The 13263-nt window shown below is 59.9% G+C and overlaps 3 protein-coding genes across 7 annotated transcripts; all 3 read left to right on the top strand.

The window, feature by feature from the left end:
• Positions 1-387: 387 nt before the first annotated feature.
• On the top strand, positions 388-2665 carry rab30 (RAB30, member RAS oncogene family). Of its 5 annotated transcripts, none has more exons than XM_053846012.1 (5): positions 388-713; positions 1254-1347; positions 1418-1501; positions 1568-1751; positions 2409-2665. In XM_053846012.1, exons 2-5 carry the CDS (start codon positions 1261-1263, stop codon positions 2657-2659), a joined length of 606 nt encoding a protein of 201 aa, XP_053701987.1. In that variant the 5' UTR covers positions 388-713; positions 1254-1260; the 3' UTR covers positions 2660-2665. The 5 variants fall into 5 exon arrangements, with proteins under 5 accessions (XP_053701987.1, XP_053701737.1, XP_053701822.1 ...); XM_053845762.1 differs by having other exon boundaries at positions 392-713; positions 1249-1347; XM_053845847.1 differs by lacking the exon at positions 388-713 and adding an exon at positions 752-984 and having other exon boundaries at positions 1249-1347.
• Positions 2666-3535: 870 nt separating this feature from the next.
• On the top strand, positions 3536-9398 carry prcp (prolylcarboxypeptidase (angiotensinase C)). The gene is made up of 9 exons (XM_053845381.1): positions 3536-3811; positions 5121-5261; positions 5319-5420; positions 5892-6073; positions 6139-6296; positions 6498-6670; positions 8593-8760; positions 8827-9014; positions 9079-9398. Exons 1-9 carry the CDS (start codon positions 3536-3538, stop codon positions 9287-9289), a joined length of 1599 nt encoding a protein of 532 aa, XP_053701356.1. The 3' UTR covers positions 9290-9398.
• Positions 9399-9650: 252 nt separating this feature from the next.
• On the top strand, positions 9651-13055 carry LOC128747604 (protein FAM181B). The gene has a single exon (XM_053845632.1). It carries the CDS (start codon positions 12213-12215, stop codon positions 13053-13055), a length of 843 nt encoding a protein of 280 aa, XP_053701607.1. The 5' UTR covers positions 9651-12212.
• The last annotated feature ends 208 nt before the right edge of the window (positions 13056-13263 follow it).

Here is a 13263-nt window from a genome sequence, read left to right as displayed (position 1 = left end):
TCCTCTTCAGGAGCTGTGTGTCTCCAGGAGCCAGAGACGTGCAGGTGGGATCAGAGCCTTCGACCCTTCTCACCCTGGACATGGACTGTTTGTTCCTCTTCCCTCTGGCAGGAGGCTGTGCTCCATCCAGACCAGAACCTCCCGTCACAGGAACAGCTTCTTCCCCTCGGCCGTCACACTGTTTTATTTCACTTTATTTATTTATTGTCAGCACTTTATTCCAAAACCCTTTCCTAGTTGGTGGGCTCCCCACTGACCATGGCAATACATTTGATTGTGATTCTGAAAACCTCCACGCATGTTTGGACATTGATTCGTTGTCCTAGCGAAAGGTGTCTCGGCCCTCAGGTCACCTCACCTGCGTCTCTGTCCCTCGCCTCGTTAGACGCCTGACTGGCACCACTGGATTCATCCTGTCGTGACGTCAGCGATGTGGCGACCTCATGCCGTTGATGCCTCGTGTTTCTTCGTCAGTTCGAATGCCGTGGATCGAGTTATTCACTAAATGACGCTGATTTCAGTCACCTGCACCCACAACTAACGGCCGGAAGAAGGCGACTGAATCGGAGGATGTTGTTGTTCGTACGTCTTCACGACGCGCGCTCCCGCGCGCGCGCACGCGGCATGCCCTGCCCAGCTCCGGAGGTTCTGAGCAGCTCGCCACCGATGCGGCCCAAGTAGAGGCGGTTCCGGGGACGGCCCCGGCTTCTCTGGTGAGTCCGGGCTGGGTGTGGGCTCCATCTTCCGTCCTGCTCGGGTTCTGTGTGCTTCAAGATGGCAGCTAGCTGCTAGCGCTAGCATCCCCGCGGCGGCAGCAGAGATGGAGCCGCTGCTGTGGTTCTGCTCGCGCCGCGTCTCTTCTGTTGAGGCGCGTAAACGACCCAGATAACGGAACCGTGTCGGTTCGCTCTGCTGTGGCCGTCGTTGATCCGTGGTGACGTCACGTGACGTCTTCAGCTTGGACATTCGTGTTCGTTTGTTCAGGTGAGTCGGGTTCTGATCCGGGGGGTGCGGTGCTCCGGCAACAGTGGCCTGGTCTCGCCCACCCGGAGACTGGACTGGATGAGGTGGAAGTGGAGCTCCCGGGCAGGTTCCTCACATGTGGCTGGACTCTGGCGAGCTGAGCTTCAAGTTCACAGTTGCTGCACACTGACAGGTTCAGAGGTCTCAGCCGCCCCCCGGGGTCAGCGCGGGCCAGAGTGTGGTTTCCGACCTGCTCCGTGTCACTGACCTGCTCTTGTGTCTCAGCCCAGCGTGAGCATGGAGGACTATGACTACCTGTTCAAAATCGTTCTGATCGGGAACGCCGGCGTGGGGAAGACGTGCCTGGTCCGCCGCTTCACTCAGGCACGTTGGTTCAGGAGCGTCGCACTGTCTCAGAGCGCTGGCTGACTGACCCGGGCCTCTCTGCCCACAGGGGCTGTTCCCTCCCGGACAGGGGGCGACCATCGGAGTGGACTTCATGATCAAGACGGTGGAGATCAGGGGGCAGAAGGTCAAGGTAGCGGCGCCGCGCTCTTGTCCCGGCCTGCTTTCCTGGCGCTGACCGCTCCTGCTGTCTCCCCAGCTGCAGATCTGGGACACGGCCGGCCAGGAGCGCTTCCGCTCCATCACTCAGAGTTACTACCGCAGTGCCAACGCCCTGATCCTCACCTACGACATCACCTGCGAGGACTCCTTCAGGTGCCTTCCTGAGTGGCTGAGGGAGATCGAGCAGTACGCCAACAACCAGGTGGTGACTATATTAGTCGGTAAGTTGGCCACCTCCAGGATCGGCGTCTTTATCCTTCCGTCCAGCGGTCCACGGTTCGCCTCCTCAGTGCTCGCAGCCATGTCACATGACCCACCGCTGACGTTGGTGCAGCTGCCGGTGCAGGCCACCACATATCGTGAGACCAAACTTGAGTGCAGAGCATTGAAAAATCCATGCTTCGAGTCGCAGCCTAGTTGAGCATGATGCTCACTGTCAGCTGCAGCTCCAGAGGTGAGCTGCACGAGGGAGCCCTCTGGTGGTCCGCCGACGTCACTGCATGCGACCGGCTGTGGACAGTGTGGCTCCGGTGGCGTCGCTGTGCCCTTGCAGGTACCAAATGTGTCCGACCTGCCACGGAGTGATGGCGTCACATCCGGCATATATCATCTTTTTCTAATGTTTTAATGAGCCCAAGGAAAGTGAAATAGGATGTCAAGGCGTTTTCTACCACATGCGCAGCATTTATTTCCACTAAACACCATGTTTGTCATGGAATCGTTTGCCAAGTTTACGTCCGTTCTTCTCCGCCGTCTGCGGAACAAGGCGTCGTGACTGGCTGACACGTGATGGGTCATTCGTCTGGATGGTAGCAGATGATCAGACCAGACGCTGGCCGTGTCTTGGAGGTGACCTCTGCGAAACCCTTCTCCTGCAGGTAACAAAATCGATCTGGCAGAGAAGAGGGAGGTTCTTCGACAGCGGGCCGAAGACTTTGCCGACTCCCAGAGCATGCTGTACCTGGAGACCTCGGCCAAAGAGTCGGACAACGTGGAGAAGCTCTTCCTGGACCTGGCCGGCCAGCTGATCCGCGAGGCCAAGCAGAATAGGCTGGACAACAGTGACACTGCCCCCATGCCTGGCGAGGGTAAAGCCATCAACTACCTGAGCTGCTGCAGCATCAACTGACTGGCCCGCCCCCGTCCGTCCCACGCGTGGACTCTGTGGAGCCAGCAGAGCGGGGCCGTCTGTCATGGACGTTCACCAGCAGTGTTGCGTGACTCCTCCCCCTGCTCCCACTAACATGTTTACATCCGCGTGTGTCCGTCGCCCTGCTCAGTCCTGAGACGTCTCAGACTGTGAACTTGCTGCTACTGAGTGTTTTTAGAACGAACCCTTCAGTATTTGCTCCTGTTTTCGTTGCCATGAGGTGGTGGACTTTCCCGCGGCCTCTTCAGCTTGTTTTGCTGTAACCTGTAGTGGTCTCCCTCATGATTGCTGTACTGTACTGTACTGCAGCGCGGCGGTCTGCTGGCGCTCCTGATTGGAGTTTTTGTGCAGACCTGTGGCAGCCCTTCCTTCATCGTTGGTTTGGGACGAGGCGCCGCTGGTGGCCAACAGGAGGCTGCAGGACGTGTCTTGTGTGTGTGTGTGTGTCCCCAACATGACTCCACCCTGTCCTACTCAATAACAACACTAAACTCTGGTTTGGCTTGTTGGCTCTGTAGAAGCACCGCTCTCCAGGTCAAGTCAATGTTGCTGACTCAGACGTCAAGTCGACGACTCGGAGTGGCTGCAGCCAAGACAAACACATCCGCCGCCGCAGATTCTTTTGAAGCAACCACACTGGCGACTGACACCACAGTATCCCTTTACCTCATTGGACCTGTCTGGAGAAAAACGTGGTTCGAACAGACCGGCTTTCCTGTTGACGGTCCAGTTGGGAAAGGCTTCATATCTATGTGACAGCGCCACACTGCCGCTATGACTCCAAGTCCCACAATGCCTTGCGAGTACACAGTACAGGCGCTGCTCTGTTAGCCTAGCCTAGCTAGCTCGCTGCTCATGCTAAGCAAAGTGGTGAAAACCACCGGAAGTGCGTTCCCCCACCCCCCAGAGCTGGACTCCGACGTCTTCCCGCTGACAGGAAGATTCACTTCCCCGACAGGACGCGTCAAGTGGTCATGGTGTGTCCAGGACGCAGCGATGGCGGCGCCGCGGCTCCTGCTCTTCTGCCTGTGCTGGCTTGACGCGGCGGCGGCGGCGGCGGCGGGGCCCTCCGTGTCCTCCTCCTCCAGCCACAGCCCGGTCTCCTACCGGACCTGCTTCTTCGAGCAGAAGGTGAGCTCCAGTCGACGCTGCGGACACTCTCTTTCCCATTCGAAACCGCTGCTGTCGACGCTCGCTCCGGCTTCACGTCGTTCTCTTCCGCCGGTCCCTCGCGCTTCCTCGTATTCCTGACGCTCGGTCGTCTTCAGCGTCTTCGTGGTTGTCAGTGCGAGCGGTCAGTGAAACACTTCGAGCAACTCTGACCGCCAGTTCTGTTGACGCTCCCGTCTGCGGTTCTGACCTGTGTTGGGGTCCCTGCTTCACACCCGCGCTGTGCCACGCCTCGCCGAACTTTCCACTTCAGCTACTTCACGGCGCTTGTTCGAGTTGATGCCGACGAGGGCAGAGAGCCCAGCACCAGCCAGGAGGTGGCCCCAGAGCAGCGCCTCTCCAGTCTGGGATGGTGGTTCACAGTCCAGTGCAAACCATCACCTCCTCACCCCGGGTCCCCCCCCCCTCCCCCGTGCTCCGCTTCACACTCTGGTTTCTTCCTGCAGCTGCTGGCCAGTGCTTGGTTCTGATGTCAGTGTGTCGGACCTGCTGTGTGAGCCCGTGCCCCCCGGTCACCGCAGTGACTGGTGGAGCGTCCGGCCTGTGAAATCCCGGCCCGTTCTGCCGCGGGTCGCAGTGACGGCAGCCGAGCGGACAACAGCTTCACTTGGGTGGGCTCCAGCGCGGCTCCTCACGCCTGCTGCCACCAGGAGACCAGCCTCACTTCCCTCCATTGTCTCCATCATCCGGCACTCGGCCCCTCCTGAGACCGAGAGCAGCACCGGGACCTGCTTCCTGGTTCCCTGCTGCCGGGAGAGCGCCGGCTCACGCTGACCTGTATCCCGAGTTATCTCTGGAGAAACCAAAAGTAAAGCCATGCATGTCACTTCCTGGGATGCTAAGCCACCTGTGGTATGGTTTTGAGTCGGAGGCACCTGATGAGAGTGTGAAAAGCGCAGAGACTTTGCTCTCGCCAATGTTCTGCCCTGCAGACAGTGATGGACAAAGACAGTTACGAAGCCATGGGAGACGCAGGCCGTAGAAAGTGCTTTGCCAGAGAGGACATTTACCATGGTATCTGGAAATAACACGAAAAAACAAAGTCATGCATGCCACAGCCAACAAAATGAACACGTGCATGTCACTTCCTGGGCCCCGTAGATCCAGTCAGTGTCACAACTCGGGCACACGGGGGCGCCAGAAAACCGCTGCCGTCTCAGCACTGGGGCTTGAGAGGAGCGGAGCAAAGCCTCCGGCCGCGGGGGACCGCTCTGGCGCGGTTCTGGTGACCCGTCACTGAGCGGCCCGGGCCTGTGACCCCTCTCTGCAGATCGATCACTTTGGCTTCCTGGAGGACGGCACCTTCAAGCAGCGGTACCTGGTGTCAGACCGGCACTGGCGCAACCCTGGCGGACCTGTCCTGTTCTACACCGGCAACGAGGGCGACATCACCTGGTTCTGCAACAACACGGTAGGACCGTGCGGCCCTCCCCAGCTGCTCCCAGCCTGATGTCTCCTCCCTGCTCAGGGCTTCATGTGGGACGTGCAGGAGGAGCTGGGCGCCATGCTGGTGTTCGCAGAACACCGCTACTACGGAGAGTCACTGCCCTTTGGGCCAGACTCCTACAGGGTGAGTGAGCCCGCCTTCCTCGTTGCTACTGTGTGTCTGTGGCCCAGGAATCGGTGGGACTGGCGGCGGAGACGGTTACGGCGGCGTCACGTGCTGTTCTTCCCGTCGACAGCTCTTTAGTTCTTATTGTTCAGAGCAGGCTTTTAGCTTGGAGGGCGTCTGGGCGTCTGCACAACATGAAAAAATGCGGCAGGTGGGACAAATGTGGTACCTGCACCGCCATATACCAGACCGGCCAAGCTATGGTCGAGAATCGGGCCTCCATTTTTTCATGTTGTGCAGGCGCCCTCCGAGCTAAAAGCCTGGTTCAGACCCTGAAGCGGACGTCAAACACGTGACCCGGGGGACACCCGGTTCCAAGCCACATCCACTGTAACTAAACGGGAGCAGCGGCAGGCCGTGTTGGGTCTGGTTCTGATGGTGAGACGTGACGGGGTTATGGGGTGTCTAACGTGGTCTCTGTTGCTCCAGGACAGCAAACACCTGAACTACCTGACCTCGGAGCAGGCCCTGGCTGACTTCGCCCTGCTGGTCCAGAACCTGAAGCAGAGCGTACCAGGAGCGGCGGAGAGTCCTGTCATCGCTGTGGGCGGGTCCTACGGAGGGATGCTGGCTGCCTGGTTCCGGATGAAGTACCCGCACGTGGTTATCGGGTGAGACTCGCCGGCTCGTGGTCGGAGCGGCCGCTTGTTATGCTGTTGTTTGGCACCGTCTCCAGCGCTCTGGCGTCGTCTGCGCCAATATGGCAGTTCCCTGGTCTGGTGGCGTGCGGAGAGTTCAGCAGAGTGGTGACCCGGGACTTCTCCAGGAGCGGCGTGAACTGTGATCTCAACATCAGACGGTCGTGGAAGGCCATTGATAACATGACCTCGAGTGGTGAGTCCCGGCGGGGTGAGGGGGGTGAGGAGGGCAAGAGCCACGTCCTCGCCTCCAGAGCTGAGGGCAGGGTGGTCCAGTGGTCCACACGCTGCAATGGTCACTGTGACGCCGCGTCTCTGCCAGAACGGCTCCGCGGTGCAGGTGGCGGCGCTCAGAAGGGCTGACCCTGACCCTCCTCCTCCTCTCTGTCTCGGGCAGACGCGGGGCTCCGGTGGCTGTCGTCGGAGTTTGCTTTGTGCTCCCCTCTCAAGGACAAGATGGACGCGGCTGCCTTCAAAAGCTGGCTCCAGGAGACCTGGGTCAACCTGGCCATGGTGGACTACCCTTACCCCTCCGACTTCCTGCAGCCCCTGCCGGGCTGGCCCGTCCAGGTGCGTGTCCTCGCGCCTGCCTCGCCCCCAGCGCGTCTCTGAAGTACGGCTGCAGCGAACCATTATTTCTGTTGAACCTAAAGCTGCTAATATCCTCTCACTGTGACACTCAGACGCCACACATTATTAAACAAGTGTGTTAACATCATGACACAGGAACATGTCTTCACCCTGTGGAGCATGAAGCCGTGGACAGAGAGCTGCGGCTCTTTAGAACGGAGCTCTCTATTGGTCCCTGAGAAGGATTTAAAGTCATCACTCTGCACACGTGTCTCCCATATAAAACATCTGATCCACATCCAAAGGTCTTATTTGAGTCATAACCTGAAAGCATGTCTTCAGTGTAGCTAGTCACTAGTTCAGTTCAGGAGGAGAGAGACACTGAGGACACTTCACTGCATCTAACTAACAAGTTAGCTGCGTGCTAACCCACATGCTAGCTGTTAGCTGTGTGGCGTCACAGACCAAACTCTCTCCCGTCACTCTACCATGGTGTGGAGGGCTTTGCTCGTCCTTCAGACACATCATCTTCACTAACAAAACCAAGCCAGACTTTTCAACACTACGCCGCTCCAACTCCTCCGTGACTGTGACTGAGGCGCTCAGTGGGAGGTGGTGAGGCGGAGCCTGGGACGGAGGTCAGTTGGACTCGGACCTCAGTCAGGAACCAATGAAAGGAGCAGAAATGAACAATAACAATATCAATAACAACCAGTTGTCGATGCCCGTCCTGTGGCCCGTGTGTGTGTGTTTTACACCAGCAGCAACTCGACGCATCGACACACAGATTTTGACAAATTTTTGTTGTCCACGTTATCGATGATGTCAACGAATGGTTGCAGCCCTGGTCTGAAGCTGAGGGCGACTTGGCGACGCCTCTGTCCCATACAGTGTTAGCTTAGCCACGTTAGCTGCAGTTGCTGAAACAGCCGACGGAGCTCCCGCCGACGTCCAGAGGGCTGGACCGGGCGGCGCTGGGGCGACCCGGTGGGGGCGGTTCAGGCCGCCGGCGCTGACAGGGGCTTCTTCATGACAAAGCTAATGTGATTATCTGAGCGAGTGTGAGAACGCGAGGAGGGAGCCGCGCTGGCAGGGATGAATGTGTGCGGCTAATCCCTCCTGAAAAGTAGCAGAAGATGCTTGGGAGCCTTTGTTTTTGTTTCTCCTCCTCAGTCTAAATCTCTGCTTGGACGTGTCCGGGCTCCTCCTCATCCATCCAGCAGGGCTCCTCCCTGGCCCCACACAAAAGCCCTGGTAACAGACCCCCCCGCCCCGCAACCTCCACAATAACAGAAAAGCCCAGCCAGCGGCTGCAACCATAACAACACTGGGCCAAATCAAACAAAAGCCCAGATATTTAAAATCAGCCGGAACAACAGCAGCGGCAGCTTTAAATCCAGGCCGCTGCCAAACTCCTAAACTCTGCTTTGGCGCAGGAATGTCATATGCAAATGAGGCGCCGGAACATCTCGCGTGGAAAACACTTCCCAAGCAGAGTTCGGGGACCAAACCTGGCGCTGGCAGGTCCCGTTTACTGAGTCCAGTCGGACCACATCTGTGGGGTGAGGGGTGATGAGGGCGAGGGGTGAGGAGGGTCAGGTGGGTGATGAGGATGAAGTCTCATGTGTGAGGTGGGCGAGGGGTGGGGTGTGATGGGTGAGGAGGGTGTGGAGGATGAGGGGTGGGGTGTGAGGGGCAAGGTGTGATTGGTGAGGACAGTGAAGGGTGAGGAGGGTGATGTGTGAAGGGTGAGGTGTGAGGAGGGTGATGTGTGAAGGGTGAGGTGTGAGGAGGGTGAGGGGTGGTCCCAGAGAGCCATGAGAAGAGGGCCCCCCGGGCCCCCAACCTGGCGCTGCAGAAGGACTGCTCTTTGGCTGCAGTGCAGTTCCAGCTGTGACCACATGTCTCTCTCTCTCTCTCAGGTGGTGTGTAAGTTCCTGGCCTTCCAGTCGGCCGTGTCCGACCAGCAGCTGCTGCACGGCGTGGCCCAGGCGGCCCAGGTCTACTACAACTTCACCGGAGGCTCCTCTTGTCTCAACACCTCCCAGACGGCCACGGGGAGCCTGGGCACTCGTGGCTGGTTCTACCAGGTACGGACGAGCCACGAAGACCCTGAAGAGGTCGCTCGGCTCACAGCGCCCTCTGCTGGCCCGCAGGCCTGCACGGAGATGGTGATGCCCATGTGCTCGGACGGCGTCCAGGACATGTTCGAGCCGCAGGAGTGGAACTTCCAGGCCTTCTCCGACACGTGCCAGGCTGCCTTCGGCGTGCGGCCGCGGCCCGACTGGGCCCGGGCGCTGTACGGCGGCAAGGACATCGGCTCGCACAGCAACATCATCTTCAGGTGCGTGCCGTGGCGGTGGCGTCCAGCAGGGGGCGCCCTCGGCCTGACGCGCTCTGTCTTCCAGTAACGGAGATCTGGACCCGTGGTCCGCCGGGGGCGTGGCCCTCAACATTTCCGACTCCCTGGTCTCCGTCTTGATCCGGGACGGCGCTCACCACTTGGACCTGCGCTTCGCCAACGCGCTGGACCCACCCTCAGCGCGAGCTGCGCGGGCGCTGGAGCTGCACTACTTCCAGCTGTGGATCAAACGGGCCATGGGACGGTCGCGGCCCTGACCCCAGCAGCAGCGGCGGCGGACTCCACCTCCAAGGTGCCAGAGGCTGTTTCTGCCACCGACTTCCTGTCCTCGCACGCACGTGTCACGCCACATGTTTTCACAACGACTTTTCTCTCTGCTTTATTTGATGGTTTTTTAAGCGTTTCTTCTGCTTTTCTTATGGTCGATATTCGGGCGTCACGCTTGGGCCTCGCGCACACGCCGTGCTCCCATCTGCTGCCGCACCAAAGGGCCGGCCAATAAAGAAAGGTTGGCCGGATGAGACGCCGCCGCTGCGTGGTGGCGGGAGCCGAGGCTCCTCGCCGCCGCTGCGTGGTGGCGGGAGCCGAGGCTCCTCGCCGCCGCTGCGAGGTGGCGGGAGCCGAGGCTCCTCGCCGCCGCTGCGAGGTGGCGGGAGCCTCGGCTCCTCGCCGCCGCTGAGCAGGAACTAAAGTCCCAGATTTAATAAGAAACAATGGGAGGTCACAGGCTGCTGACCTCGGACCCGGGCCGCCCCCCGCTGGCCGCCGTTATTAACGCGCCTCTGTGGGGCCGGGGTAAGGTGAAGAGTCCGGACGGAGCCTTTTGTGCTTCGCCGTGACCTTTTTTAACCTCTGCTGATTAGCGCTGACAATAAGGACAAGCCCCGCCCCTCATGACTCCGGACGCCACACAAAGCCTCCCCTGTTAGTCGGGGGAGGGGCCGACATCGCCGATCCATCAAAGCCGTGTTGACTGAGACCACACACTCCCCACACGCTGAGGTTCCGGAGAGTGCCAAACATGAGGCCAGGGGGCCTCATGTGGCCCCCTGGTGGGTCCAGGTGGCCATGTTCACTGGGTCTTCAGAGACGGGGGGGGGGGGGGGGGTCATGACTGTGGCAGCAGCAGGAAGCGAGGTCGGACCCGCTGCCGTCAAACACCTTTCAAAGGAGCGCCCCCTGTGCACAAGGCTCCTCCCTGCGACTCATGAAGCTGAGCCCAAATGTAGCAGATGTGGTCATGAGCGGCCAGCGGGGGGCAGCAGAGTGCTTGCACTGCAACAAAGATGGCGACCAGAGGGAGGCGAACTGACCCGGAACTGACTGGATCATCCGCACCCTGTGGGACCCGAGTCTCATGAGGAAACGCCAGGTGTCCGAGTCACGACCACCTCATTTAAAGCTTTTTGCGACACAAGGTCACTGTCTGAAGGCAACATGCTAGCTGTTAGCCTTGCTAGCTGAATCGAGCTGGCCACTGATGGCGACCTCCATGACGAAGAAGAGAGAAAAGGGTTTTGTTCTTTTTTTCCACGTGGTGAAAGCAGCGGCCCCGAATCTCCAGTTGTGTAGTCCGATGTGTGTAGGCCGGCGTGACTAGCATGACGTGTGTCTCAGGACGTGACGAGCCTGACATGTGTAGCACGACGTGATTAGTGCGACGTGTGTCGTGTCACGCGTTTAGCGCGACGTGTGTAGCGCGACGTGATTAGTGCGATGTGTGTCTCAGGACGTGACTAGCCTGATGTGTGTAGCACGATGTGATTAGTGCGACGTGTGTAGCGCGACGTGTGTGTCTGAAGTGTGTGTCAGGACGCGAGTAGCCTGATGTGGGTAGCGCGACACATGTAGCGCGATGTGTGTAGTGCGATGTGTGTGTCAGGACGTGAGTAGCCTGATATGTGTAGCGCGACATGTGTAGCGCGATGTGTGTGTCAGGACGTGAGTAGCCTGATATGTGTAGCGCGACGTGATTACTGCGGCGTGTGTTGCGTGACACGTGTAGCGCGACATGTGTAGCGCGATGTGTGTGTCAGGACGTGAGTAGCCTGATATGTGTAGCGCGACATGATTACTGCGCCGTGTGTAGCTCGACGTGTGTAGCTCGACGTGTGTAGCGCGACGTGTGTAGCGCGATGTGTGTCAGGACGTGAGTAGCCTGATATGCGTCGCGCGACGTGATTACTGCGACGTGTGTAGCGCGACGTGTGTAGCATCATCATCTGATTCGCGTGTTTTTATTTGCCCGCCACCATGTCTTGCCGCTCAGATCATGAACGGGTGGAGAGTGGGGCAGGGCCCCCCCACCCCCCTCACATTAGCATGAGAAAGACCACCACGTCGCCCTTTACGCTTCTTAACTTCAACTTTCCACTTTGCTTCACAAATCTGCAGATTGGTGAGTGAGAACTCGGGTTTTGTTCCCCTGCTGGCCAGGAAATATGGTCAGCTGTCATACCCGGGTCTGCGCCCCCCCCCCCTCTAATTTAGCAGCTCCGGAGGCTTTTCCAGTGAAATGGACTGTTCATTATTGAGAGCGGTTTTTACGGAGCAGGCTGTGAGGTGCACTTTAATGAGTCCCGGCACAAAGCTCCCTTTCAGCACCGCCCGAAGAATGGGGCCTATTTAGACGCCGCGGGGCTTTATGTCAAAGGCAGCCCATAATAGTTGTCAGGCCGGGGCAGAAATTCCCACTGGCCTGGGAATGCTCCCCAGATCTGCTGGTGCCGTGAGCAGATGAAGATGCCACCACACGGTGGCCAGGGTCGGGCCGCGGCGTCCCCCTCCCCAGGACCCTGGGCAGGCCAGCGCAGACGGCCACTGCTGCGGCAACAGCTGGCAACGTCCGGAAACCTTCCGCTGGCTTTCCTCCTGGAGGTCGTGACCTTCACGTTGGTCAGGAGTGAGTGAGTGAGCGAGCGGTTCTCCGCCAGGCAGGCGCTTGTGCGAGGCGTTGGGAGGAGGCTCAGCCTCAGAGGCTTTGTCCTCCGGCCCAGGGAAGGGTTAACCTGCCCCTCCTCCGCCGTGACGTCAGCCACCCGCCGGCCCCCTGAAAGATCCCCCTCCTCGGCCACAGCCTCACTTGTGCTGCGGGAAGTTTGCCGCAGCTGGTGCCGGGAGCGGCGAGCGCCGTGGTTGAGGTGGGCGCCGGGGGTGTGGCCTGCGGCGGTGCCGAGAGTGATGGCTCTTCAGACCGCGATCATGAACCCCCAGTTCATGAGCTTCTGCTTCCCCGCCGCCGTGATGGAGCTGGAGGTGGAGAAAGGTCTGGAGAGGAGCCTGCTGGCCGAGGCCGACCAGGACTTCAGGGAGAGCACCCGGGACCTGCTGAGCTTCATGGACTCGGCCTCCAGCAACATCAAGCTGGCCCTGGACAAGCCGGCCAAGTCCAAGAGGAAGGTCAACCACCGCAAGTACCTGCAGAAGCAGATCAAGCGCTGCTCGGGCATGGTGGCCCCCTGCGAGGCCCCGGCCAAGAGGCCCGCCCCCGCGCCGCCCAGGCCGCTCCTGAAGCGAGACGGCGTCCAGGCCAGCCTGCAGACCAGGAGCCTGGCCGCCCTCTTCAGCCCGGGGAGCGAGGCCAGGGGGGCCAAGAAGCCCCCGCTCCGGCACCGCAACCTGCCGCCGTCCTTCTTCACCGAGCCGGCGCTGGGCTCCGGGGTCAGCTCCACCTCGGGAATGACTCTCAAGGACTTGGAGCGCGGGAACCCGGAGGCGGCCGACTTCTTGGAGCTGCTGGGACCCGACTACAGCAGCGTGCTGTCGGAGCAGGACCCGTACCAGCGAGTCCCGGCCGACCTGGGGGGTCTGGAGCACCCGGCCTACGAGGAGCCCTGGACTAGCTGCTCCCGGAGACTGAGCCAGGCTTCGCGCTGCGCTCCCGGCCAGGTCTTCAGCTCTGGAGTCGCCGAGGACAACCCCCTGTGCACGCTGAGCTTCGCCACCCTGTTTGCGGACTGCTCGCTCCCGCAGGCGACCTACGACCCCAGCGGCGGCGGCGGCAGCGGCTACTCGTCTCTGTGAGAGCAGCTGGAGTTGTGAGATCTAGTTCTAACCCTGGTAACGGCTCTAAACCTAGTTCAGTCCCGCTAATGACTAAAGCTGTGGCGAGCAGGACGCAGCCCCCAGGTGACCCGCGTCGGCTGGAGCCCGGGAGCGCGTCCTAGCCTGGACTCTTGGCTCTTCCTCTACTGAGTTGTAGAAATAAAGCTGGTCTTTATGCTGGTGATGC

This window comes from Synchiropus splendidus, chromosome 1, assembly GCF_027744825.2.
Source record: "Synchiropus splendidus isolate RoL2022-P1 chromosome 1, RoL_Sspl_1.0, whole genome shotgun sequence".
NCBI classification, from domain to species: Eukaryota; Metazoa; Chordata; class Actinopteri; order Syngnathiformes; family Callionymidae; genus Synchiropus; species Synchiropus splendidus.
Note: the sequence above shows the minus strand (reverse complement) of the source record. Positions and strands in the feature narration are given on the sequence as shown.

Bases quoted from the DNA above. Each gene is read 5' to 3' on its own strand.
- LOC128747604 (XM_053845632.1), top strand. From the start codon at position 12,213: ATGGCTCTTCAGACCGCGATCATGAACCCCCAGTTCATGAGCTTCTGC.
- prcp (XM_053845381.1), top strand. From the start codon at position 3,536: ATGCTAAGCAAAGTGGTGAAAACCACCGGAAGTGCGTTCCCCCACCCC. The intron at 6,297-6,497 runs GTGAGTCCCGGC...TGTCTCGGGCAG, and splicing joins TGATAACATGACCTCGAGTG to ACGCGGGGCTCCGGTGGCTG. The intron at 9,015-9,078 runs GTGCGTGCCGTG...TCTGTCTTCCAG, and splicing joins CACAGCAACATCATCTTCAG to TAACGGAGATCTGGACCCGT.
- rab30 (XM_053846012.1), top strand. From the start codon at position 1,261: ATGGAGGACTATGACTACCTGTTCAAAATCGTTCTGATCGGGAACGCC. The intron at 1,348-1,417 runs GCACGTTGGTTC...CTCTGCCCACAG, and splicing joins TGGTCCGCCGCTTCACTCAG to GGGCTGTTCCCTCCCGGACA. The intron at 1,752-2,408 runs GTAAGTTGGCCA...CTTCTCCTGCAG, and splicing joins GGTGGTGACTATATTAGTCG to GTAACAAAATCGATCTGGCA.